The following is a 26,193-nucleotide window of genomic DNA, read 5'->3' on the forward strand; positions in this document are numbered from 1 at the left end:
GTGGATCATTCAACGTGCTCTCCCCCCCCCCACAGCAAGCCCTTTAACGCCCACATTTAGGGGGTATTAGAGACAGAAAAACAGCAAGAGTAGCTGTGCACTATTCATCAGCCAGGAGATAATACCCACCCGGAGACAAACGTGTGTGGCGCAAACCACGCCCCCCCCCCCCCCCCCCCAGAGCCCCCTAGCCGATCCATTTGAACGCCGAGCACATGAGCCAGAGTCTATGTGTAAAGATTAGGAGGGGAATACAAAAGATGCGTACAGATGGTGCCAGCAATCCCTCCGCACCTCCCGGCCCCCCCTCCTCCCCGGCTCAGATCACCACAATGAGCAGCTGGGTCGCTCCTCTCCTTCTAGGCAGGTGTCAGAAGACGGTCACACTGCTGACTACCCGGATATCGATCAGCTCAGCTCCCGACGTGGATCGAGGGGTCACCGGGCACGGGCTCTAAGGAACAACGGAGTCACGTGTCCGGCTCTCTGTCTCGCAGGGGGACACGGCGCAACTCAGAACGAGCGGGAAGCGGCCCGCGCGAGTACAAAGCGATGGGGCTAGCCCGCCTGTAATCCACCCTCAATAGCAGCCCTCGTCTGCGTGGATTCAGTCCCGGGCAGGCCTCACGTGTCGGCAGCATTCCAGCACAGGCCCTGGGTCTGAGGGACCCGTCATCAGGGCGATAAACAGCGGTGAATCGGAACAGCGGGCAATCCGGTGCCGGGGGATGCCGCAGGGCGTGAGAAGATCTCTCCTGCGTAATGCGGTGTGGGAAGAGAGTAAGGACCGCACGCGCCGCACCACGCCCGACTCGTGGACTTACGCAACCAGGCTAATTGGGGTAATTAAGCAGCTGCAAATAGCCGAAGTTGCTAAACGCAAGCAAAGTGGTGACTGGCTCCTGTGCCAAAAGGCGAGCCGTCGGGGGGGGGGGGGCGGTATCATTACTTAAATGGGAGTCATTCCACCCTGCCATTAGCAACAGCTCAGCCCCCGCCCCACAAGGAGAGGCACGTTAAGAGCAGGGAGGCTCACACGGGCTCTGGCACAGCAGTATGCAAAACAGAGGGATGCTGGGGCCCAGGGACCCCCCAGCCCCCAGTCACCCTCACTGCAGCTCCCCCACCCCACACCTCCCCCTTAGGTCTGCCAGGGGGAACACAAAAGGATTTAAGGCACCCCCCACAGGCACAGCCAGGACCCCATACACTCATCTGTTTCTGCTTCGAGTCGGACACTGAAACCCGAGAGCAGATCAGAACCTGGGGGTCTGATCTGAGCTTCATGGCGCACGGTGGCCCGGCCCACATGCAGCTGGGCTGGGGCCGGTGCCTCGGCGGTGAGCTGCAGAGAGCAGCGAGATGCCGGGGTAGAGTGGGTGGCTCGATGGCCCTTTTCTGGCCCTGGGTTTTTCCTCCTATCATAATACCCTTGGGACACATGATAAATTAGGCCTGCTTGCTTCTTGACAGTTATCCAATTTTCCTTTCGCTGAAGTCTTTCGCCCTTCTAAGGAGGCACACAGGAACAGTTTCATCCTGGCGTTACCACCCCGAACCACACACACACACGCACACACACACACACACACACACACACACACACACACACACACACACACACACACACACACACACACACACACACACACACACATAGACACACAGGCACTGGCACACGCAGACACTGGGACACACACACAGGCACTCAAAAGGCACTGGCACACACGGGCACAGACAGGCACAGACAGACAGGCACATACAGACAGGCACATACAGACAGGCACATACAGACAGGCACATACAGACAGGCACACAGCCCCTCGCTCCTGCTTCAGACCCAGAAAGAGCAAAGACTAACTAGTAAATGAAAGCTGTTCTTCTGTAGCCGAGCCCTCGTTTTTTTGGGTACAAATCCTCCAAGGCCACCCCCTGATCCCACGTTCACTGGGTGTGCGGGCCCAGCTGTGTCCTGGCCTTGGCATGGGGTGGGAGTCCAAGGAAGCCGGCAGGGCAGGTAAAGCCAACGCCAAGGCCTCCAGTGTCCCACCCCCACCCAGCAGACACCTGCTCCTCCATCCACCGGGGGGCTCCGGCCTGCCGCCTGGCACTCTCTGCCACAGCCAACTGTGGCTCGTCATGTCGGAGCCGGAGCCGCCTGGCAAGGCACCCGCTGCCAGACACGGAGCTGCCAGGCGCCAGAAGGGGGGCGGGCGCCGCTGGCGGTCCAGACCGCACCACGCTGATGAGCCCAGGATCCACGGACCCGATGCTTGCAGCCAAGCGACAAGCAGATCAATAAAATACAACTGATTACTGGTCCTTAAGTCAGAAAAACAAAGGCCTTTACTCAAACACCTAGATGTGCGTTTGCTGCAAAAGCCCAGTAGGGGGCAGGCTATTCTACATAAGCTAATTTAGCCTAGCATAGAGGTGGAGCCCGCTATGGGATGAGTGGAACACAAAGGGGGGGGGTGGGGGGATGAGCGGGGGAGCGTCTGGTGGAGCTGGCAGTCGTGTGGGGATCCCGGTGACCCCCAGCTCTCTCCCCCCCCCCCCCCCCGCACTTGTGTTTCTAAGGGAGCCTCTTCACCGCACTGCCAGCTGGGACCCTCAGCAGCCGCCTTTTTTTGTTGTGTTTTTTTGTGTGGCCTGTGAATGTGTGGCCCTCCTGCTGGTGGAAGTAAATTCCCAAAGAAAGGGCCGGGGGGAGCCCCATCGCCCTGGTTACCGGAATCACCTTAAAAGCCGTGCAAAGTATTCCCGTCTGATCCCCTTAGCGGACTCCCCACACCAAGCTGGCCTGACTCCTCGGCCCGCCTCACTTTCAGTGGCCCCCCTCACCCTCATGGCTACTTTTGGGATGAAATACTCAACCCAGCACTGCTTGAGAGACCCCAGTAACCCCTTAACATCGATTCAGGACATAAATGTCCAACTCTTGGGTCTCGCCATGTACATGCGCTGCAGGATCTACCAGAGGGTGTCCTCCGATTGAACGGACATTGCCGCGGTTTGGGATGTCGAGGAGTTTCTGATTTTGCAGCGCTTGACAACTTTGTGATAATCCGTCAACCTTTTCCATCGAACGATCCACATTACAAGGAAAACGAGACACGCCCATTGTGTGGAACTGCACCACTTACACCGTCTGCTCCCAGGGTAGCTAAGGCTAGCTAAGAACATCCCTGCCTTGTCAAGCGGCCTGACTGCAGTAGCTTTATTAGTCACATTGAAGTACACGATTTACTTGCTTAAATCACAGAGGAACCTGCACGTGGCCGCGTGTGTTTCTGCCATGGATCAGAGCCTCACTTTGTGTTCCAGTCACAAGAGGGCCTGCTTTTGTCACGTGACAGGCCGGGCACTCTCCACTTCAGCAGCGTGAGACCGTAACAACAAATAAAGAGCGCTTGCCAAACTGGCCAGCAATGTCCATGCCAAAAATGAGTAGCCGCATTCCCTCCATCCCTTCCAGAAAAAAAATAAAATAAAAAAACACAAAAATGGCCCTCTAAGAACACAGCACCAGACCGGAAATCTGATAGACCGGAGACAACCAAAGAATTAAAAAATTTCGTCTTCCCACATGGTTTGGTTCATCTGTCGAAACTAACAACCAGACTGACTAGTCCTCGCAGCTGAAAGGGCTGTACAACACTGTCCCGAAAACAATAAAAACAAAAAACAAGTAGTAGCGTGTTCCTGTGTAATGGCCTGATGTAATTACAGCCTTATATCCTATTACATGATGTTATGCAACATATGGTGTAATGTCAATTAGAAGCACATGCACATAACCCTATCACACAGACGTCTCCCGTGGCCAGCGGACCTGGCTGTCTGCTTAGAGTGAGTGCTGCATCTGAGCTGTGGAGGCAGGCCTATCCTCTCCATGTACTCTGGCAGCTGAGCAGCTTTACGCTGCTTACCGCAGACATTACCCCCGCCTTTAGGAGCTAGGTAAACGAGGGTGTGTCTGCCAGGAAGAGGCCGATACGGCAGATCGGAGCACGGCGCCGAGGCCCTGATTGCTTTATTACCTCCAGGAGTCATGTGACGCGTTGTTTGTTTAAGGGCTCTGCCATTGAAAGCAAATTCACTGATACAGTGAGCAGAGCCTCCCTGTCCAGCCCTGATAAAGTCTCTCCTCCCCCCATTCCCTCCATCCCTCCAGATAACCGCGACTGGCACTGGAACCGTGTCAATGAGTACTTAAACCCATCGACGCACAGAGAGGTGCACAGACTCGCTGGCTTGCTTTCATGGGCCATTCCCTAACTGGCCCAGCTTAAACGCCGCCCTCCCCCGCCGGCCACATGGCCACGGAGCTTTGCCATTTTTTCTCCCCCCTGTCCCGCGATGTCCGATTCCTGCCAATGAGGTACCAGTGCAGCCACGAGCATATGTGACTCGGGGACGCGGGCTGGGAGGTGCCCGGCGCGGGGATCGGACTTTCTGGGCCGCCGATCCGGCAGACAATGCCCTTTGTCGTCGTCTGCGCGGCAGAAGCGAACTTCAGTGTTTCTCCCGAAAATCTGACATAACGGCTGGCATCTGCCAGGCCCAGGGAGGTGACTCACAACAACCAGTTGACCACAGTATTCGTGCTTAATCGCACTTAGTTTAGAGGGCAGGGCGCTGGATTATTAAGCACAATCTGCTTCATGAAAAAAGGGATTCCAGAGACTGCATTTTCCTAAATGTCTGAGCAAAATCCATTCAATAAACACAAGTGATTCCTTATTTAGTTCAAACATGATATGGTTCTTCTTAAAAGATTAAAGACGCAAGAAGCTTGTAATAAATTACATGAAAACAGATTAAAATAATGTGTCCCTACATAGGACGATAAACTAATAAATCAATATATCTGTAAACTGGTCATTGATCAAACACAAAACTGTAATTGTACAAAATATTTTGTGGATGGAAACACAAAAGGGCAGAGTTGTGAGTCTTTCTATGGAGCCATCTCCTTACCAACATCCAATCAAAAGAAGTAGGCCAGGGCAGTCACCAATAATGCACTAGGCACGTAAACAGTACAAAAGTCTGCATACCATTCCTGGAGAACACACACGTACAAATCCAATGCACTGCCTCTCCCTTGTCCCTGCACCAATTAATTCCTTAGAAATCAGTCGAAAAATCCCCCTAACCTACATTTAATCTTCAATCTGGTAATGTGTGTGCTTCCTTGTAAAGAGTAAAGCTGATTTAGTGACCGACCCAACCAGAATCCCACATCTTAACTCAGCGGGGCATGCTTTAGGTCCAGATGGTACAGTTACTACTCCTTGAGAGTCACAATCACAGAGCCCCGACAAGACGAGCCGTCTGCAGGACTCGTCTCGCAACAACAGCTGCGTCCTACTGCAACCCGCCCTGAAGGGGGCGCATTAAAATACTCTAAAGGTAAGAGCATCTTAAAACTATCTCCCCGTATAATTATGTGATGATCTAGTGGTCCATGGAGTGGGGGGCAGAATAATTTTTTTTCAACAATGCTCTGGGGGGGGGGGGGGGGGGGTGAAACACTTGGCGTCAGAAGCAGAGTTCAGTTGAGCTCCCCGCATTATTTTTGGAAGTGGCATCTCGAACATCCCCCGGGATCCGGCATGTACGCTGCTGACGGCAGATTATCCAAGCCATGGTGAGCAGGAAAGAGGCCGCTTTGCCCCCCCCCCCCCGATTGTTTCCCTGAGCAACAGGCAGCCGTTAACAAAGGGAGCGCCGCAAGTCCATGCCTGTAACGACGGTGACTAATTAAGGGCAAGCCGGACACAATGAGGGCATTCGGGCTGCACAGACGGCGCCAGGACCCAGGCGGCCCGAGAGCCAGGCGGCGGTGGCGTGAGGAGAGGCCCTTGGCGGAGCACGCTCCGTAAGGTGTGCAAAGAGCCAGGCGGCGGCGGCGTGGGGAGAGGCCCTTGGCGGAGCACGCTCCGTAAGGTGTGCAAAGAGCCAGGGGGCGACGGCGTGGAGAGAGGCCCTTGGCGGAGCACGCTCCGTAAGGTGTGCAAAGAGCCAGGGGGCGACGGCGTGGGGAGAGGCCCTTGGCGGAGCACGCCCCGTAAGGTGTGCGGAGAGCCAGGCGGCCCGCGAGCCAGGCGGCGGAGATGGCGTGGGGAGAGGCCCTTGGTGGAGCACGCCCCGTAAGGTGTGCGGAGAGCCAGGCGGCCCGCGAGCCAGGCGGCGGCGATGGCGTGGGGAGAGGCCCTAGGCGGAGCACGCTCCGTAAGGTGTGCAAAGAGCCAGGGGGCGACGGTGTGGGGAGAGGCCCTTGGCGGAGCACGCCCCGTAAGGTGTGCGGAGAGCCAGGCGGCCCGCGAGCCAGGCGGCGGAGATGGCGTGGGGAGAGGCCCTTGGTGGAGCACGCCCCGTAAGGTGTGCGGAGAGCCAGGCGGCGGCGATGGCGTGGGGAGAGGCCCTTGGCGGAGCACGCTCCGTAAGGTGTGCAGAGAGCCGGTGGAGACAGCTACCAAAGTCATGCAGAGTTTATATGATGCATATAGCCAGTGATGTAGTGAGAAAACCTGGACCTTCTGACAAAATGTCACCGTGGGCTCCTTGCCATTATATAGTTTTATAATTCAAGGGCCCTTGTAAAGTGCTGCCCCCTCCCGAATCTGCCAGGGTATTCATGCCCCCTACTGCACCCCACAACACAATATTCGGCTGGATGGTAATTTCATATCACTGCTTACGGGCTGGAGCTTTGACGACCATTCAGTCATAATGGACCCAGGCAGACATGTATGATGTACAGAGGAGAATTGTGGCCTCTCGACTCACCCACCAATATGCAAAGATCTCATGTATATAGAATAAAATGCATTATTTTCTATACATGACTTGTGTGTGCCTCAGCAGGTTAGAACTCTGGTGTCCATGATCGGAAGGTCGTCGGTTCAATCCCAGACTGATGCCATCGTTGGGCCCCTGAGTAAGACCCATAACCCCCCGCCCCAGGGGTGCTGCGTGCTGGCTCACCCTGTGCTGTGATCCCCAAGCTTGCTCTCACCTTTAAATGTGCCTGAGTAGTCTCATGGAGAGTAAGATGGGGTAGGTGAAAAAAGAATTTCCCCCATAGGGATTAATAAAGTACCACTATTCTATTGCACCTCATTAAAAGTGTGACAATATAATGGCAATGTTTGGCTATGATAACAAGGGGAAAAGGCTGTACATCTCAACAAGCATGCGTCTACGAAACGGCAACAGACAACCAGTCAGCAGCCAATGGGATACACCTGTGGCCCCGCCCTCATGCCAGTCCAAACCCAAATACAACAAATAAACAGCCAGATAAAGGAATGGATGAACTGGGAGAGAAAGAAATAAGCGGGCACAGTCAAAGCAGTTCGACTGTGCAACCCACAGGGCGGACGCAGGCGATGGGGGGGGGGAGTGAGGATGGAGGTGGAGGAAGCAGTGCTTCGCCGCTGTACTTCACAAGCCGCACGACAGCAGAACATTTAAGGAGTACCTGAGTCACTCTGACACCTCCTGCAGGTGATGGTTTCTGTAGGGTTCAAATTCAACATTTTACTGGGGCAGAAAGAGCATGCTGGAGATCAGTCTGTACACCACAGAAGGAATGAGAGAGCTTTAGGGTGGGGGTGGGGAAGAGACGTGACAGACTAGGGGTGGCAGGCACTCCAACTGGGGAGGTGGGAGGCAGGCAAAGCGAGCCTCTAACGAACCCACGTTAACTGGAATGTGTGTCAGATCTTCACGTGAACCTTGGCGATTTCCAGGGTAAAACAACGAAGTTCTGGTGCTTCCTCTTTGATGGATTTGATTTCATCTGGCACTGAGGTGCTTCCCTTGTGGGCTGCCATACCACATATAGGCATGACCCAGCTAAAAGATACCCACACTGGTATGACTCCAATAACGAAGCCATAGATTTGCTGGGAAGCCCGTTTGGGATTATTCAAATTCCTCTACTGATATGCCCAACCTAGCAATGTGCAATGTTAGCAATGTGGCGACAGGATATTCATGCCGCAACGAGGCTCTGTACAGACTAAATGACCAGTTGACAGTGTGATGGAACAGTGAAAGGCAGAAACCTAGAGGAGACAGGAGGCATGTAAGTAAAGTCAAGGACAGCAGTGTCCCTGAGAGGGGGTGCCAGAGGGGACGCTGATGTCTCTCACTGCCCACACATACCATCCCGGCATCTACACCCTTTAGGAAACCAGTTCACAGGCAAACTCAGATCAAGGGCCGGATCTCACTTCCCCCTCCCCCCACCTCATCTATGAACAATCCTCAACACACAATATACAGTGCTGTGCAAAAGTCTTATACAGGAAGAGAAAATGTTTAGGGCTATTTATCTGGCTAGTAAGTGTACATTTACAAAAGCTGAATTTAAAATTAGAACATATGCAAATTAACAATAACATAATAAAAACTAAAGAATTTCTTCTGTTCTCTAAAAAAGTTACTGACTTCTTCTTGGACAGCTACACAAACAACTTCTCAGCGGCACCTCAGCCATTCCATGTGTTCCTTAAATTTTACCACCAGCTCAACTAATAAAATAAATAACCCAATGAGGTACTGATTAGTCAAACAAGGTGGTTTAGTGGGCAAGTCAAAAAATACACATGTATTGAATGGATTGAATGGTAACTGCAAATATTGTAGTGAAGGACTTGAAATAACTAAGCTGACACACTTTGATAGACATATCATAGTTTTACACCAACATGAAGATGAAACATCATTTTCTTTGGCTGCTTAAGATCTGTGCACAGTACTGTACTTTACTGTCTTCACTAAACTGCAAATTGCCTCAAAACAAACATGTCATTAGGACTGCGAGGCGGCCATTTGTACGCTTGTGCATGGCCTTGTAACTCACGTCAGACTATGCAGAACAGGAATGGACGGGAACACAACAGTGACAGTGACAGACTCACGCACTGACATGCGATTACTGACAACAGACACACAACACAGACAAGCCCTTATTAAGCACAAAGCCAAACTGCACCAAAGTATACAAATGCTCCCTGGTCAACTCTTGGATCTGGATGTGCATTAAAGCACTACAAACCTCATAATTCCTGAATGTGACAAGATCCCAGTGGGGATTCAAACACACCACCTTCAAAGGCATATGTAAAAGTCCTTAAAGAGTAAACCTCACTGCTTAATGCGTCACAATACCAGTTAAACAGCCTTGGAAGGCGGCCACATGAATATTTGATCAGGTCAGCATTTCAGGGAACACCGGTGTTTCTAGCATCGGCAAATGGCCAGTGGGGGAATTCACAGCACGAAAGAGACCCATCGATTGACGTCTGACTGCACGCCGGCCATCCATGAGGCCGGCGGCCTCCGTTAATAGACCTCACTGACATCTTGCCATGCTCAACAGAGATGAACAACCGAAAACAAGGACGAGGTGAAGAGAGGGGGAAAAAAAGGAGCAAACGATTCAGGCAAGGGGAAGGTGTGGCATGGAACCCAGTTGCTTTCTCGCCTAATTCCTGTCTGGGGAAGACTATGAGCATCGCAGTAACGACCCACATTAAATCGACTCGTATTCCCTCATTAATATACCCGAAAGCCCTCTGAGGCTCTGTGGAGACACCAGCTGTGCCTCTTTCCAGGCTGGTTCACGACTCGCCGGGATGCTGGAAACAAGTACAGAGCCTGTTCTGTCCCGGCACCGGAGGAATGAATGGGTGGTACAAGACGGCACTGCTACACTAAGACGACTGACTGAGGGTGAAATAAATAAATAAGGGGAGGCATGAATGCCTTGGCGTGTCGATGACAGTCCGTACAAAACAACGGGGGAGTGAGAATAGGGAGGGCACAAAGGCATACACAAATGGCGGCAGCGGTGGGATGCGCACCATCAGGGTGTGGGACACAAGCCTTTGCTAGGAATATCCCTGAAAAACACCCGCCTTTCACAGAGAGTCACGCACAGAGAAGATTAAATCATGGGGGGGGCGCAAACGAGGTCATGGCAAGGGGGTTAGGAGGAGCTGACCGGACTGAGGGAGAGCGCAAGGTCCAGGGGAACTCTGGGAAATGAGGGCTAGAGATGACAGGCTTAACCAACATATCTCGTTCTCTGTCTACCCTTCCTTCGGACAAAGGGTAATCAGGGCTTCTGTGGTTCTGGAGGCTGTATGCACCCGAGATGCACCAAGACGGCCAGGCCTGAACTCGCTGCAACGGACTGGTGAGTGCGCCGGTAACCGGCGCAGACCCAGTGCAGAGGCCAAGCAACAGCAGCAGATCAGCGCCAGCAAATCACCGCTCTGTGCTTTTAAATAAACATTCAGCCGTGCTTAAACAAATCTGACCTCACATCAGACTGCCAAACAGAAAAGTGGAGAACGTGGTTCTATATCCAGAAATGAAACACGTCATGGGGATCTAGTGGATTTCTCCCACTGGATCTACACCTCACCCAGTCCCAAACCCCCACCTCCGATGAGGTCTGTCCTTGCAGAATCGCCTGGCCGGCAGTATGGGACCACTTCGCCCCGCACCACCATCAAACTACCGGCAGCCTCACAGGAGATACAACTTCAAGTAGGTCAGCCCATCTGCGGGAGATGATGGGAGGCGCCGTGACCCTTCCCCGGTGGGCAGCAACTGGGTCAGGCGTCAGCGGTTATGGGTCTACCGAAGAGGTTCCGGCCCAAACTTTGCCGCTCCTGAGCTAAATTGGGGGGTGTGACCTGCTCCACCCACACTCCAAGTCCCCAGGCAGCATATTCACAACCACCCCCGCCCCCCACCGAACGCGGATTTCCCTTCATCCCCGTTCTCAGATGCTGACTACCCCCCTTAGATGTCTCTCTTCACTGCGGCACGGAGACCACCACGCCTCCGTTACGCACGCTTGCTCACGCACGTACGCACGCACGCAGAGACCCGCACACAAGCACGCTGGCGTGCCTGCATGTGCGCACCTCCGCCAGACTTACCCGCGAGCAGCCCGGCGACGTCTCGGCCTGTCTTATTCTCCTCTCTTCATCGCACAGAAAAGGGCTCATGTGTCTGGAAACACTTCTTAGCTACGATCTGCCACAGCTGAACAAAGGCATACAGGCCGGCCTTAATCTCGGCACTATGGAAGCCAGTAGCTATTTTCAAGCTTTCTGTTTCTCTCTCTCCCAGCCTCCCTCTTCCCTCACTCTCAGAGCACTCGCTCAGTCCCTCTCTCTCTCTCTCTCTCTCTCTCCCTGCCTGCCTGCCTGCCTGTCCAGCAGCTGCACAATACGCATCAATTATTCATTGCCAGTCTCCCGGTTTCACAGGCAAAAGCAATCACAGATGGAGTCGCCACTAATGGGCTCCTGGCGGCTCCTTTGCACTCAGATTACGACGGCGAGGGCTCCAGAGACAATGGGCCGAGGCGGGGTGAGGTTAAGCTTTTTTCGGGAAAACTTCACGTTCAGGCAGAGAGGCAGCAGACGGCGAGGGGAGCAGCTTTCGGAACAGCGGCAGCGGCCCGCAACGGGACAGGAAGCGGCGTTTCCCGTACAGTTTAAGGGTTAAAAACAAGAGAGAGAGGGAGAGAGAGAAGCACATGCTCGTGGCCTCACCTGGGATACAGGCAGCTGTTATTGACGTATCCTCCCTTTCCTGCCTAGCTCTCCATCGCTCCTTCCCCCGACATGCACGGCACACTCCAGCAGTCCCGGCCACTTTGCCGGGAGAGAGCAGAGACGCAGGCAGCTCACATTTCAAACTTGCAAAGGGGGTGGTGCTTAGACTGCCAGACAGACTGTATCTTGGCTTTGCTCCAGATTTGTGGGGTGTAGAGAGGGGGGTGGAGGTATAGCTGAGAAGGGGGGAGGGCTTGAACAATTAATTTAAGGCTACATTTGTCACAAGAGGAAGCCACAAGTGGCCCCGGAGGTCCCCGCTGCGGGTGCGTCCGCATAGTGGCCACCGGACGTCTTTTTCCGGAGACAAAATTCATCAGACGGATTCTGCTAATTAAGGGCTCGAGAGGAGGCTGGTTGATGTCGAGGAACCGGTGTCATTGTTGGGGGGGGGGGCCGGGGTGGTTAAAGGACAATGCCTGTCAAGGAGTTAGGGCTGACATGTGTAATTATACGCGGACAAAGCACAAACTGTGAAAACAACAGCTAGCCCAGAATGACAACATAACGTGTTAATTTTGGGGTAGATTAAGCACGTGTGCATTTACGATTAATGACCGTTGACAAAATAGCGAACCACCAGCACTTGACATCACTCACAAAGTGCAAAGTGAATGTACTGAAATAAAAAGAAAAACTAAAAGACGAGTAAAAAAAAAAAAGTACCTATTTTACAATAATAAACTACAAATAATATATGTACGCTCACATATACGGGTAAACAATACATCTAGCTGAAGGGCACAGAAGAAACAGTAAAAAATGAAGGAGGGAATCAAGGTGGAACAGAGACAAACAGAAAACAGAGTTGATCAGGGTCAGCAGAAGTAAGGGCAGCGTCCCAAGCCTCATGGCAGAACGTCCTACTCATCGTCAAGGAGACACAGAGCTCCAGCGTGTGACACTCTCTGTAGAGTAAAGCCGCATGTCAGCGATCTCTTACTGCAGTCCTAAGGGGTGAGCCCTACTTCCTGCCCTTGGTGACCGCGAGTGAGACCTAGCACGCGCAGAGAGTCAACCAGTCAGTCACTTCCCCATTTCAGAAGAACTATTTACTTCTGTAACTCTGCATTCCATGAAAAACGAATAAGACTGTGTTGTGATAATTACGCAAAGCGACCAGATACAGGACTTTGAGAGTCTGTATTGTCAGGAATTATGCTGAGGATGTGAAGGTCTGATACCAAACTAAGCGCTTGGGAAACATGGAGGAATTGTGGGCCAGCTCTCAGCTGCACACATTTGATGGGCATCCAGACAGGGGGCTACAAAAGATGCTTTCAAATAAGGGGAAAAGCAATAACCTAACCACATAAGGGGAACATGGTGGCACAGGAGGTAGTGCTCTTGTTCGGCAACTGGAGGGTTGCAGGTTCGCGCCCTGGTTCCACCTGACCCCATCAAAGTGTCCTTGAGCAAGACACTGAACCCCAAATTGCTCCCGGTGAGCAGGTTGGCACCTTGCATGGCAGCCTCCGCCACCGGTGTGTGAATGAGTGTGTGGATGGGTGAATGTGAGGCATGAAAGGTAAAGCGCTTTGAGTACTCGTAGGAGTAGAAAAGCGCTATATAAATGCAGCCCATTTACCATTTACCATAACTACTCAGAAAAACGTATCAATAACAAAAACAACGATAACTAACGCTAATTAACAGAGCAGAATATAGTTAGATAAGACCGCATTGAAATGTAGTTTCGAATCAGTCTGAAATGATTCGCATTTAAGGCTAACTAATAAACCACTGGAGTGCTTTACTGGGTGGTTATTATTAATAATCCTGTGAGCGCACTGTAAGAGGGGCTGCCGGCATAATAACAGGGATTTCTCTTTCCCTGCAAACTGACAGGACATCATGTGGGCACATAGAAATACCTCGGCATGTAGGAACAGCATGGCGCTCGGCCTGTATGCGGAAGCAAGCAGGGGGACACGGGAGCAACGTGACAGGCAGATCCTCATACAGGATTCCTCGGAATTGGCCCCCGTGTCAGTTATGGCACATGTTATTCCTTGCCCTTGGGCCCGGTGCAGGAAGTCACTCGTCACGGATGACAGATCGTTACGTTCACATGTTGAGCATCGAGACCGTCCAGCCTGGATCCAGTCGGAATGTTACCCAGCTGACAGCATTCCTATGCAAAGCAGGGGGGATAGGGACGCCTCGGCACCTATGGACTCCCGCCCATCACTCCCACTTCCTGTTTAAGCTGTGCTCGTTATGACACAATGGGACGACAGGAAATTGGCCGAGAAGTCGTCAACATGCCACAAGACTTGAGATAAAACGTCAGGAAGGAATTTCCCGCACATTTCCTAGCTGTTAAAAATTACTGAGAAAAATTACCCTTGATACTTGTTAGAAACAAATTTAAATTAATGCAGTGGGCATACCTAATATTTGTATAAGAAGTGCGCAGATCAGTTCAATGACACTGCTATATCATCCATCCATCTTCCAACTGATTGTTCTGGTCAGGATTGTGGGGGGACTGGAACCCATCCCAGTTTGCACAGCACACAAGGCTGCAGGACACCCTGGATGGGATGCCAGTCCACCGCAGAGCACACAGACACACAGAGTCAGGTACAATGATACACTGCCCACAAGCTGAGAGACACTGGTTAGCCTGTCTTTGCACAGCGGGGGGAAACTCCACACACAGAGCAGAGGTGGTATTCAAAACCACACCCCCCCCCCGGCCCGTCAAAGTGTGAGGCAACATTTCCCACAAAACCACCTTGCTGCCCCTTTGCCACGAGAATTTCCCCATAATCCCACAAGAGTTTAAGAGTGTCCGCTAGACTTCAGATTCAGGCGACTTTGACGCAGAGACGTGCTCTTATTGGGACATGTTTCCCCCAAAACGGCATCCTGCTGGGTGCCGTCAAACCGCTTCTGTCCCTAAAATCGGTTTGCTTTACCGACAGACGGCTAAACTTCATCCAACGTTTCAGGCACTCAGACATGGGTCTGACCACCAGCAGCGTTTTAAGAAACACATGTCATTTTCTATTTAGGAAAACCCACAGTAAAAATATAAGTTACTGTCTACAAACCAAGCCTGGAAATACAGCCTAGAGAATAAGATATTTGGTTAAGAAAAAAATTACAGCTTAAACCTTCTGCGTACCAAACCACTGTAAAGATAATTTGAGTTTTCACTTCACTGATAAGCAAATCCTTCTAACCAACTTCTAAAAGCCAATGAAAGGATCGAGCTGTAGAATTCAGTAACATGGAAAACAGCGGACAAATTGTTCTATAAAAAAAATAAAACCTCAGCTCAGATTAATGGCAGGCAGACAGATATGCTGCATGCTCTCTGATGGATCCGGAATCGAATTCGGATTTCTGCGCCACTTACGGGATCTCCCGTTTCCAGTTTATTTTAGCTTAGAGGCACTTGACAGCATGTAAAAAAGTTTTCTGAGAATTCATATTTCATTTACGACGGCGAGACTGGAATGACCACCGCTTTGGAGACGTGAAATATGAAGTCAAGAAGGACTAGGAAGGTTGTCAAGCTGTTAACAGGTCGGCAGAAAGATGACGGCTTAATTGATAATGTTCCTGCTCAGTTTAAGACTCGTTAAACAGTACTACTAATTCATCCTCTCTCATTCCTTAGCAGCTGAAACATCGTCTTTGCGGTTCCCTGAACAGGACCATTCACTTCTGTAGAGACCAGATGCCGAGCATCTGTTGCGTTGCCGGACAAAACCTGAAGTTAAAGTCTGCCTTTGACATAAATGCCCGTAATCCAGTCAGATATCCATCACATGTCAGTCATGAGTGTGCTCTCCGTATCTGTAACAAAATTGACAAAAGCATGTTTCCTGGAGAAACGGGAGAGACATTTTGAGTCACGCAGGATGTTTTCAACGAAAATCTTCAGAACAGAAAAGCTTAGCTACTCAACCGGAGATCTGCCACACCAGTACACCCCACCCCCTGCGCTCCCAGTGATCTCCCAGAGTTCCATCCCCCCTCTTAAAGGCATGGCATACTCCAAGAAAGACACAGCAGAATGCAGAATGATCAAAGACGTGTCATCATTGTAAGTGATAGGGCGAAAAATCACCGTTCCTGCCCCTCTGTTCACCCCAGAATGCCGTGAGCATGTTTCACAAGTGCTGGCCCACACGCAGGCTTCAAGGGCAATATTTCTGCTCTCAGGCCTAAAGAGATGTCACTGAACTATGTGTGAGCTGTTTAGTACACTTAAGATCATTTGAACGTGCTTAGTGATATTTACTAATACACTGTAGTAACAATAATAATTATTATAATTGGAAAAAAATCTTTTAATTCTCAAAGGAATCCAAGGGATATTTATGCAGCACACCATAGTTAAAAAGCTTGTAGATGTTTAATAACTGTGTAAATTTAAATATAAAATATTTAAACAGTGAAACCACTTTTGGTGCAGCAAAAAAAACTCTGAAACAACTGAACAACTGAAATTGTTAAAACTGAAAAGTGAGCTATGTAAGAATATGCGAATAACTCCACAGAAATCATAGCCAAATGGAAAGTTTATTCCGAAGTTTGACATCTACCCCCCTTTTTAAATGAATGCTTTCTTTTACAGGTTAGAACTAAGGAATTCCTTGTGCTTGTTGGAGCACAAGCAATTTGGAATGTGCCACTCTGACCCACATGGGGAGAACAAACGATTAAACACTCTCTTCAAACTGCTGTGCTAGACTATACCAATGATCCATGCCAGGAGAAATCTCTACTGGAGAGCAAGGAGGAAGGGTGATGAAACGAGCACTGTAGTTTCTACAGGATCCTCATCTGTGTCAAGAAGCTGAGGAATTTCTTCAACATTACGTGATTCCCCCAGCTTCCGTGACAATATGGCGTGACCCACATAGCGGCGTTCCATGGATAGACAGTCCCCCGTAATCACAGATTAATAGAGCAGGCTAATCCCATTCAAGGGCCGCTCCTCCCACCCACCAACTCCCCGACACCCACAAGTAACAGTCTCGACTGCTCCCCCCATGATCTAGGCTTCTTTATTACTTTCAAATACTGTTACCGGTGTAAAAAAGAACATAATCAATAAACACTAAAGAACTGTGCAATGAAATCGACAAAGTGCATATGGCTAGATGGAACGTGAATTATAAATATTGATAAATGAGTTTATGAAGGGCAAAATATGTGGCAAAGTCACACTATTCTTGAGAATGTCTGAATGCAAGGCATGCAAGAAACCAGGTCGAATTCTGTTAACAAGACCAATGGTTACGGTTTCCGTTACTGTTAATGACTGGAGCACCAAACCCAGAAATCCCAGCTCCTGGGTGTGCCCAGCAGTCCCACACTGGCAGCACCAGGACGAGAGCTCGCCAATGGCCAGGTGAATTCATACAACCTGCTTGTTCAACAAGGCAAGACCCATGACGGACAGCGACAGCCTGACTACCAAGAAACTGATAGATTTCACACAAATAACAAATAATACATAAAAAAATAAGATCAAACTACACTAAACAAAAAACTAGTTTGACCCAACAACTGACCCAAGATAATTGGATTCAATGCCGTTTTAAACCCAAAACAAAGAACATCACTTAGTTACATAGACAATTCCAGCAATAATGTGGGCGTCATTTTTTCTCCACTGTCCCTTTGTTACCATTATTCTGTGTATGACAGATGCTTACCATCTAATCTTTATTAGATTCTTTGTAAATCTCAGCCATTTTAAGACGCAATGCAAAAGCATATGTTTTGTGTGGAGTTGAATAAACTGCAGTGCATTTTAGTCCAGTCTAACTGAACGCTTAACTCGATCCTGGAAAGTCGAAACTCCCTCCCATGTTTGGCAGCATAAGAAACCTCCACGTTTCCACACGGCCGCCCGTGGGAGGTGGGGGGGGTGGTGCTCTGCTCTGTTGCACCTCTACACCGCCTGGATGGCACGTGAATCACTCAACGTTAACGGTGGGAACAAAACCGCAGACTGAGCCAGATCTCTGATGGATACCCCCCCCCCCCATATACTCACAGGGATGACGGAGACAAGCGTAACTGATATCACAGCCGCTTAAGTGCTTCCTATGCTGTGGCGTCTGAAGGAGTCACCTCTTAAATGAGGGGCCCTTCTTAAATCCTGACCAACTGTCAAAAAAAGAAGCTTAACAGATAACGACCCCCCACTCAACATTTTTCTCTCGTTCCTGTGAACTGGTGACCAGTGCTGCACATATCATCCTGCTTTACACCCCCCTCCCCATCATTACACCCTCCTTATAATCAACGGTTTTATCAAACGCACATTAGATGCGAGCAACATTCATCACTCTTCATTAAAACGTCAGCAGTGACATCCCTCGGCAGTGTCCATGGATACAGCAAAGACCGATACTCAGGGTAAACAGAACACTTGCTAATACGGTACTCCCAGCAGAAGCTAATTCATCTGTCAACCGGCCCAGTCCGCTTGATGAAAAACAAGGTTGTTACAGATACATTTACTGCACTGGGCTCGAGCCTGATCCAGTGATGGTTCTCAGAAGGGTAGCCAGTCAGCTTGCATGGAACATGAAGGGAACGTCCAGTCCAACCTCTGAGGTGAAAAGCATCTACAATGCTTAGGAGGAAATATACTAGGAGGTACAGGAGACACACAGCAATAAAAAATAAAAATAAAAATAAAAATCTACTAAATGGACACAAGTGCAATATGACTTTTCCAAACACTAAAGTTGCTGCACCCTTTACTGTTAACAGCAGCAAATTTCTATCCTAGATAGGGCTGTGCGATATGATGATTTGTATCAGATCACAAAATAAAAACGTCTATCGTTTCATATTATGCTCCCATCGTTTATTTTGTGTGATCGCAAAATACGCTTTTTATGGCTACATTTGTGTCATCATTTGGATGAGTTTGTAAGGTTACATGCCACCACATGAGATGTGGCACTTGTATGGAAGGTTTTATTGGACCGTATTTTTTGAAACCCACAAAAGACAATCCACAAATATCTACCATGACCCACAAATATATGTTTTTGAGTTGTGTAAAATCTATCCACAAAAATACGCAGCGATTTGTGCACGTGAAACATGTTTTACACATTTGTGGATGATTCCTTCCTATTTATTTGCGAATTTTTGTCCAGTTCATACCACTACAGAGCCCGTAGGAGGTCTGGGTGGAAAAACATTTTTTTTAAATAGTTTTATGTTAAGTCACCACAGTTTTGCAATCCCAATACACACTTGTCATTTGCTGCAACATGACGGCATGGTTCCATAAACCTAAATAATACAGACATGTAAGATTATGTGTTTTATACGTATTTATTAAACTGCACTGTATCTATTCACCACTACTGACTTTAGCAAGACAGCTGGGCTATTGAATGTGAAGTGTGCATATACAAGCAAATATAATACCTGAAAAACCGGAAACATATCACAAATTTTGAAAGATATTACAGCCGGAAACTGTATATAAAGCTAACTTTACCGCAGTGTTGGAGTTAAGGTTTAATCCCACTTTCTGAAATATTTCAGTATATTTCAGTGTAGACCCATATCTGGTTTACACCTTAACTACGACACAGTGGTATGGTTAGCTTTATATTCACTTTGCGGCTGTAATATTGTTCAAGAAACGCAAGCAACAGAAACAGAATTTCCAGATTTCTTTACGGGCGAATTTTAATTAATACTTCAGTGTTTGTGTGTGCAATTCACGTTCAGTAGCCCAGCTACCTTGTTTACAGTCACTGCTGGTGAATGGATATAGTGCAATTCCATCCATCCATCCATTTCCCAATCCGCTTATCCTACTGGGTCGCGGTGGGTCCGGATCCTATCCTGGAAGCAGTGGGGACGAGGCAGGGAAGAACCCAGGATGGGGGGCCAGCCCATCGCAGGGCACACTCACACACCATTCACTCACACATGCACACCTACGGGTAATTTAGTAACTCCAATTAGCCTCAGAATGTCTTTGGACTGTGGGGAGTACCCGGAGGAAACCCCACGACGACATGGGGAGAACATGCAAACTCAGAGGTGTGATGCAACAGTGCTAACCACTGCACCACCATGTCGCCCCCCATAGTGCAATTATTAAATAATTACACTTAAATAAATAAAAACACATATATAAAAGTTACATGGTGTGCACTGTCCCCCATAGTTTAATGCTTAAAGCACATTAAACTGGACATGTCTGTATTGCTTGGGTTAGTCCATTAATTAGTCCATTAATTCTATCTTTTGTATTTTAAACATACACAGTACAGCTACTATTAGCTACAGAAATGTATTGCGAGGGAATGCAAAATGACAATAAAAGTTAAATAAAGTAAAAAAGTAAAAAATATTTTCCCACCCAGACCTCTTAGGGGCTGTGTGTACCACATCTGATCAGCAGAAAAAAAAATCACAAAAACATCATTATCCACAAATATGTATTTTTAATTTGCGTTGTGTAAAACCATATCCAGATATACAGAGCGATCTGTGCCCGTGAAAAGAGTTTTGTACATTTGGGAATCACTTCCGATATATTTGTATATTTGGAATATATTTGTGACCTCGCTCCTTTTTATTTCCAGATTTTTCTCCAGTTCCTACCACAGTAGAAAAAAAATCCATAAATATGAGGTGCAGTCGCGATATATATCATTATCAGGATATAAGATGACTTATATTGGGATATGAGATTTTGGTCATATCGCACAGCGGTAATTCTAGGCAGTAAAAACAAGGCTTTTCTAGCTTAGATCCAGAATGCAATGTCTCCTTAATAAGCCAATGTCAGCTCAAGAAACACAATATAAAACAAAACACTGCAACTTAGACAGAAAAACCAAATTACCCATAATCCTTAATTATGTTAAGGATTTGAAAACAAGTCCTTAACTCCTCATGACCTTAAAAGTTATTGCAAATTTTTTTTTGTTGTTGTTGGACAGAGTCCAGGAAATGAAGCAGACAAGATAAACACATTATTGTTAAAATAATATTAGGCAAAGAACAGAATATTCAATTAAAACCTTCCACTTTCCCTGCTCTTTTTGCCTAACTAATCTTGTAAGAGATGCATTCCAGAGTCGATTTGTTCACCAGGAGCCTCTGAACCACTTGCACCAGCCTTCATGAATCACAGACATATAGTCTCCGTCTATGATATCGGATGTCCGACCTATTGCCGCCATCCTGGCGGTCATGTGACTCACCCGCTGTGGTTTCTCAGCAACGGCCGGGTGGATCCACTGCACAGCCTTGCCCCCGGGGCTCCACCGAGTGCCTTTTAAGAACCGCCTTCCTGCCAGGGCTCCGGGGATGTGCCGGTGTGGCCGTGACTGCGACTGGGCCCCCAATGCCCTTGTGGAACGATGGTACTAAATAGCTTCCCACAAGCTTTCATTTGCGCTGCCCTCACTCCGCATTATTACTGAGCATATAAGACGGACCTTGGTATATAAATGCAAGCTGATGATATTTGGGCCGCAGTGAGTTCACCTCCAAAATGGTTACTGTAATGAGCTAATTCCAGCCCAGAAATAACAGAAATACTTCACTGATACTACCACAAGAAACATAATAAAAGTACATCAATCCGGACAATTAGCAACACCCACAAAACATTTTAAAGCATTCAGTAGTTCATTAAATGCTAACTCAAATCAACAATCCATGTAAGACTTTGTAGAGCCCAGAACAGAAAATGGTATACCTGTGACACACAGGGTTTCCTGATGAAAACCAGCATGTTTTATTCAGTAAAGGACCTTACTCTGATGTAGTATATTACACTCTAATGTACAGCAGAATCAAACACTCAACAGGTACATTACAGGCTACACCCGAACATCTATTTGTGCGCCCTGTATTGTTGACAGCTAGCCGTTAACCACGTTCTTGAACTAGAGTGGTAAATTCTGCACGTCCAGCTGACACTGTCTCACACTGCATATCAGTTTCATGGTCCATCTATCTATGACAAGAACCGGACACTTCATGAGAATCTGCGCATCAAAATTCTGCACTGTAATGGCAGACGTTTAGAAAACGTAGCTGGGATTCTTTGCGAGGCTCATCCCAGCTGCGCATACAGAATACTGAAAGGGAAAAGTCAAATACAAATAAACGCATTTGTAATTACAGAGATTTTACGAGAAATACTATTCGCAGCACGCAGCCCTAACAAAAAAAATAACTTTTGGAAATGTCATAATGTTACAATAACCTGAGGTCCCTTTAAGAAGAATCTTGTTTTCCTGATAAAAGATCAGTGTCACTAAAGGCTTTGCCCCAATGACAGCCGCCGCCATGAGCAGAACCACAATGAACTGTGGGCATAAAGGCACAGAGTGTCTTAAATGCCATTTCCCAGGGGTGCTGCTTCATTCACATGACTGGGAAGGATGGGTGGAGTGCAGCTTAATATGCATAAGAATAGCATCAGAAAAACATTAATGAGGACCTCTGTTCATCTTAGGGGTAATTAGCAAGTCGCCGCTACAAATTCTGAGGCATGGCAGAGGAAAGAGACTGTATTAAAGAATTAGCAGTGAATATACAGACTGAACTGGCAAAAGTACTTGTATTAGTGAACATCTTTGTAACCTGCATTAGACACTTTTAATAAACAGATTAACAGAAGCTGCATACTGTTACACATATTCATACGCATGCATAAGTGTATACAGCACAATGTTTAAATCTGTTGGTATTTTGTTTTTTGAAATTGTATTTGTATACAATGTCACCAGTTCCTTGGTATAATCACTATGTAGCTGATGTTGGCCTTTAATTCAAAGCAAACTACGCAGCTTGAAGATTCAAATCAGCGCGTGAATTACACCGGCATTTAGGCAGGGTCTACATTGCTCGGGAATTCTTATCACTCATTTATCCTATTTCGGTCTTTCAGTCAAAGGCTGCTTTCGATGGCAATGAAATGAGTTAAAAATAAATAAATAAATAAAATCAGGGAGGCAACTGATAAAGACCATGCCGACGAAAGCCAGGCACACGAAGGTAAAGTTTGAAAATTACACCACCTAAGGAGACAGGGACTTTGCACCAGCTTGCATCATAACTGGGAAAACATGTGATATCAGGCATTCTGCCGGACACCTATGAAGACCAGGAGATATGCCAATCTAAGGCTAGCATCTGAAACAAAGAATACACTGTAATGTCAATTCCAAGGTACTGCATACCCGTTAGAAATGTCAAGGGGAAAATATAACAAAGATATTAATCGGCTCCTTAAATATTGCAAGCTGCCATCTGCCAAGATGATATCCACAGATGTACAAGAAAGAAAAGCTACATTAAAAACAACACAATCCTTCAGAGAGAAACTGGTTTTGGTCAAATGCCTCTTTGTACATGCAGTTATTTAAGATTCAGGGGTTTTTGACTAGGCATCACCAGCATATTGTAACTGACTCCACTAACGTGATATTTTGGGTAAAAATAACAAATCGCAAATTTTGTTCCAGCCTGGAGAAAAACGACCAGTAATATGATAATATACACTAGTATATCCATTGTATTTCAGTACACCAGCGCTGGATTAGCCGATCTTAGCGAATTTACAGAAAACCGAATCCCTGAATGTAAAAAAAAGCTATTATAAAAACGTATCTCTGAAAAACTTTACATCGATACAGGCAGTCAGAGAGGGACCATAAGTGCCAGACGTTAGTTTCGAGGGTCGGGATAAAATCCATTAGGAGCTATAAGAGAGTCATCCGAGATGCGCGAGGTAAATCGGTGTGAAACCCGGAGCTGGCAGCTGCCCGCGTCTGCGCAGGCTGTGCAGGTGAACGGTTCGAGGTCTTACCTGCAGACTTCGGGGTGAACTTATCCCTGTTGGCTGCGCAGACGGCTAAGAGCCGGTAGCCCAGGTCCAAGTCGAAGCCCTGCTGCGCGGCGACACGGCTGACCACCTGCGCGGGAAAAAGAGCGGTCAGAGCTGCGGGGACACGCGGAAGGAGCCGGCTCCGCGTGCGGGGCGTTATTAGAGCACGCGCACCCGCGAGATGCTCGGCTGCAGCAGCAGAGCCCGGATACCGCGCGGCGCAGCCCTCCTGACTTAACCGTGGAGAGGATTATGCTCAAAAGCATTCCCTCAGGAAATGCGGGAGCAAAGCCAGTGCTGCAGACACGACTCCTAGCTCCTCACGTCAAAGATCTTTATAAATAACATTGGCAAGGTTCTTTAATGCTATTTTAACTCCATTCATTAGCTACAAACACTCCCTGCTTAACACACGTGCAGCCACAGGCATTATTATTAATAATAATCATTTATGTAATATTATTTTCCTTATGTATCTGATGACGGCCACCCCGTTCCCGGCGTGGTAATGCGCCATGTGCAGCCCACCCCATTAAGCCGAAATCGGCACCGTGATGTTCAATTACGTGTCCGGGATGCCGGACAAGGGCCTCGCTGTTAAACCTTACCGGCCGCTGCATGAGGAATTAGGTCAGAGCGCGACAGTACCATCTTGACTCCAAGAGTCTGGCATTAAAAAAAAAAGGATTACATTTAAAAAAAAATCTGAATATCTGTATCATTAGAAACCACGCTATACTGAAGCCCACTGAGATGTGACATGACATGAACACGCCCCTAGTGGCTCAATAAATCATTACATGGCAAACTCCCCCCTTCAGCGTCCCTGTTATTCTGCAACCCATTCACTTTAAAATACACATTACATACCAGCAGGGGACACGGACTAGAGGTATTTTTTGTTGAAATCGCTACTGCTGCACTCAAAATCAATGTGTACTGCGGCCCAGCACTCTACTGTGACATTATCGTATTGAAAATATACTCCGTCGATGCTTTCCGACGCCAAAAAAAGGTAGCGGCGCATCACTGATATAAAGCTGCGCGTTGCAGAGGATATGTATGCGTTAGCTGTTCATTACCACTGCGCCGACCAGCGGAGGCTAATGCCAGTCACTTATTCCAGTGCACGCAAAACCCAGCAACTGCAGTCGTTCTGCTCCCGCGATTGCGGGTCTACTGAATATTCTTAAGCTTTATGGTGGATTTTTTTTTCTTACAAATGCCGTCCTTTTAAATTAACCGATTCCTTCCATTCGGGAGATCGAATCACCACGCGACACTCGCGCCAGCTGCAGTTAAAAGGAGAAATTCCCACCGAGAGCCAGAGCCCAGGTGTGCTGCCAGAATGGGGCTCTGTGTAAAGCTCTGCTGGAAGGCGGACGGCATTCCGATCGGAAAGCAAACATAAATGAAATCCTATTCGTCCACGAAGGAGAGACTGCGTTTCTGCCGTCAAAAAGCAAAACGAGGAGGAAATATTATAACGACACTGTAAAAGTCTATTCCACACAGTACTCTTGTATCACGCTGCTTCCAGTTGGGACGAGTTTAGACAGAGATGAAATAAGAAATGAACATGAAGGAACACAAAACTGATTAAATGTCTTGTCTGGGTGACTGAACAAACATAGCGGCAGTATGTTATGCTTTCGATGATTAGACCTACCCGGAGATTTTTTTTTTGTACTGCTAGGCTAAACCCAGTTGGGAGCTGTAAAAGGAGATTCCTGTAAAAATAAGGGATCTGAAAGTTGAGCATGCTACGACTGGAATTAGAGTACCCACAGCATAGCAGGGCAGTCTATCCAGTGCCTAAGTGAAAAGCCTTGGGGGTACTGAACGGACAAAAACAGCAAACAAACAGACAAGTGGCAATAATAATGCTGCACAGATCTAAGGAAACCACCAGTTCCAAGATAGCTAAAACTGAAAAAAATAAAATGGTCTTTGCTCCCAATCTGCTCACGACTATTTTGTTCCCCAGCAGCTTTGTATTCATTCACCCAGGATCTTTAAGGATGTTCTTTACAGCATTAAAAGATAGGATGCTAATCACAGGGACAGAAATTCCAAATAATCAGAAATGACTGAAGTCTGTGTCGCTCATTTATTGCTTAACTGAACAAGACCCGGGAACGGATCCCTAGAGCACAGTCAGAGCCTGATCCCCTGCATGCTGGATCCCCAAAGCACAGTCAGCATTGGATCCCCGGGGCCTGATTCTCTGTGCTAGATCCCCAGAGTGCAGTCAGCACTGGTTCCCCAGTGCTTGATTCCCTGCAAGTCGGATCCCCATGGCACAGTCAGCATTAGATCCCCTGCATACCAGATCTCCAGGGTACAGTCAGCACCGGATTCCTGCAGCAGTCCGTACGGAGCACCGGACATCTCCCTCTATCGGTTTATCAGGAGGAGATCAACACACAGGTCACTGTCACACTTGCACTAATGCGGTGGCACCAAGACGCTCAAACTCACGGTGTTCCAGATCGCTGGGAAGCTGCTTTAGCTATCTCCCAACAAGCACTGGAAAAAACGACTCCGTCCAGCACATAAAATCATAACCAATCTCTGGGCACGAATAGTGAAAAGACATTCTGTGAAAATGGATGGAAATCCAGCGTCCGCAGTGGACGATTCCCAAGTTCTGTTTGCGCAGCCCAGTGCCGTAAA

The 26,193-nt window shown here is 48.2% G+C and overlaps 1 protein-coding gene across 11 annotated transcripts in view; it reads right to left on the bottom strand.

The window, feature by feature from the left end:
• Positions 1-26,193, bottom strand: part of zmiz1a (zinc finger, MIZ-type containing 1a) — a 112,170-nt gene that overhangs the window by 10,096 nt on the left and 75,881 nt on the right. For 6 of the 11 annotated variants that reach the window (XM_048986985.1, XM_048986983.1, XM_048986984.1 and 3 more), the window contains 2 exons: positions 23,500-23,605; positions 7,493-7,528 (listed from right to left, as the gene is read on the bottom strand). In XM_048986985.1, the coding sequence (XP_048842942.1) occupies positions 7,493-7,528; positions 23,500-23,605 (142 nt within the window). Of the gene's footprint in view, positions 1-7,492; positions 7,529-10,973; positions 11,564-11,594; positions 11,812-23,499; positions 23,606-26,193 lie in introns of those variants that run through there. The other 5 variants (XM_048986988.1, XM_048986987.1, XM_048986993.1 and 2 more) reach the window with 4 other exon arrangements.

This window comes from Brienomyrus brachyistius, chromosome 20, assembly GCF_023856365.1.
Source record: "Brienomyrus brachyistius isolate T26 chromosome 20, BBRACH_0.4, whole genome shotgun sequence".
NCBI lineage: Eukaryota > Metazoa > Chordata > Actinopteri > Osteoglossiformes > Mormyridae > Brienomyrus > Brienomyrus brachyistius.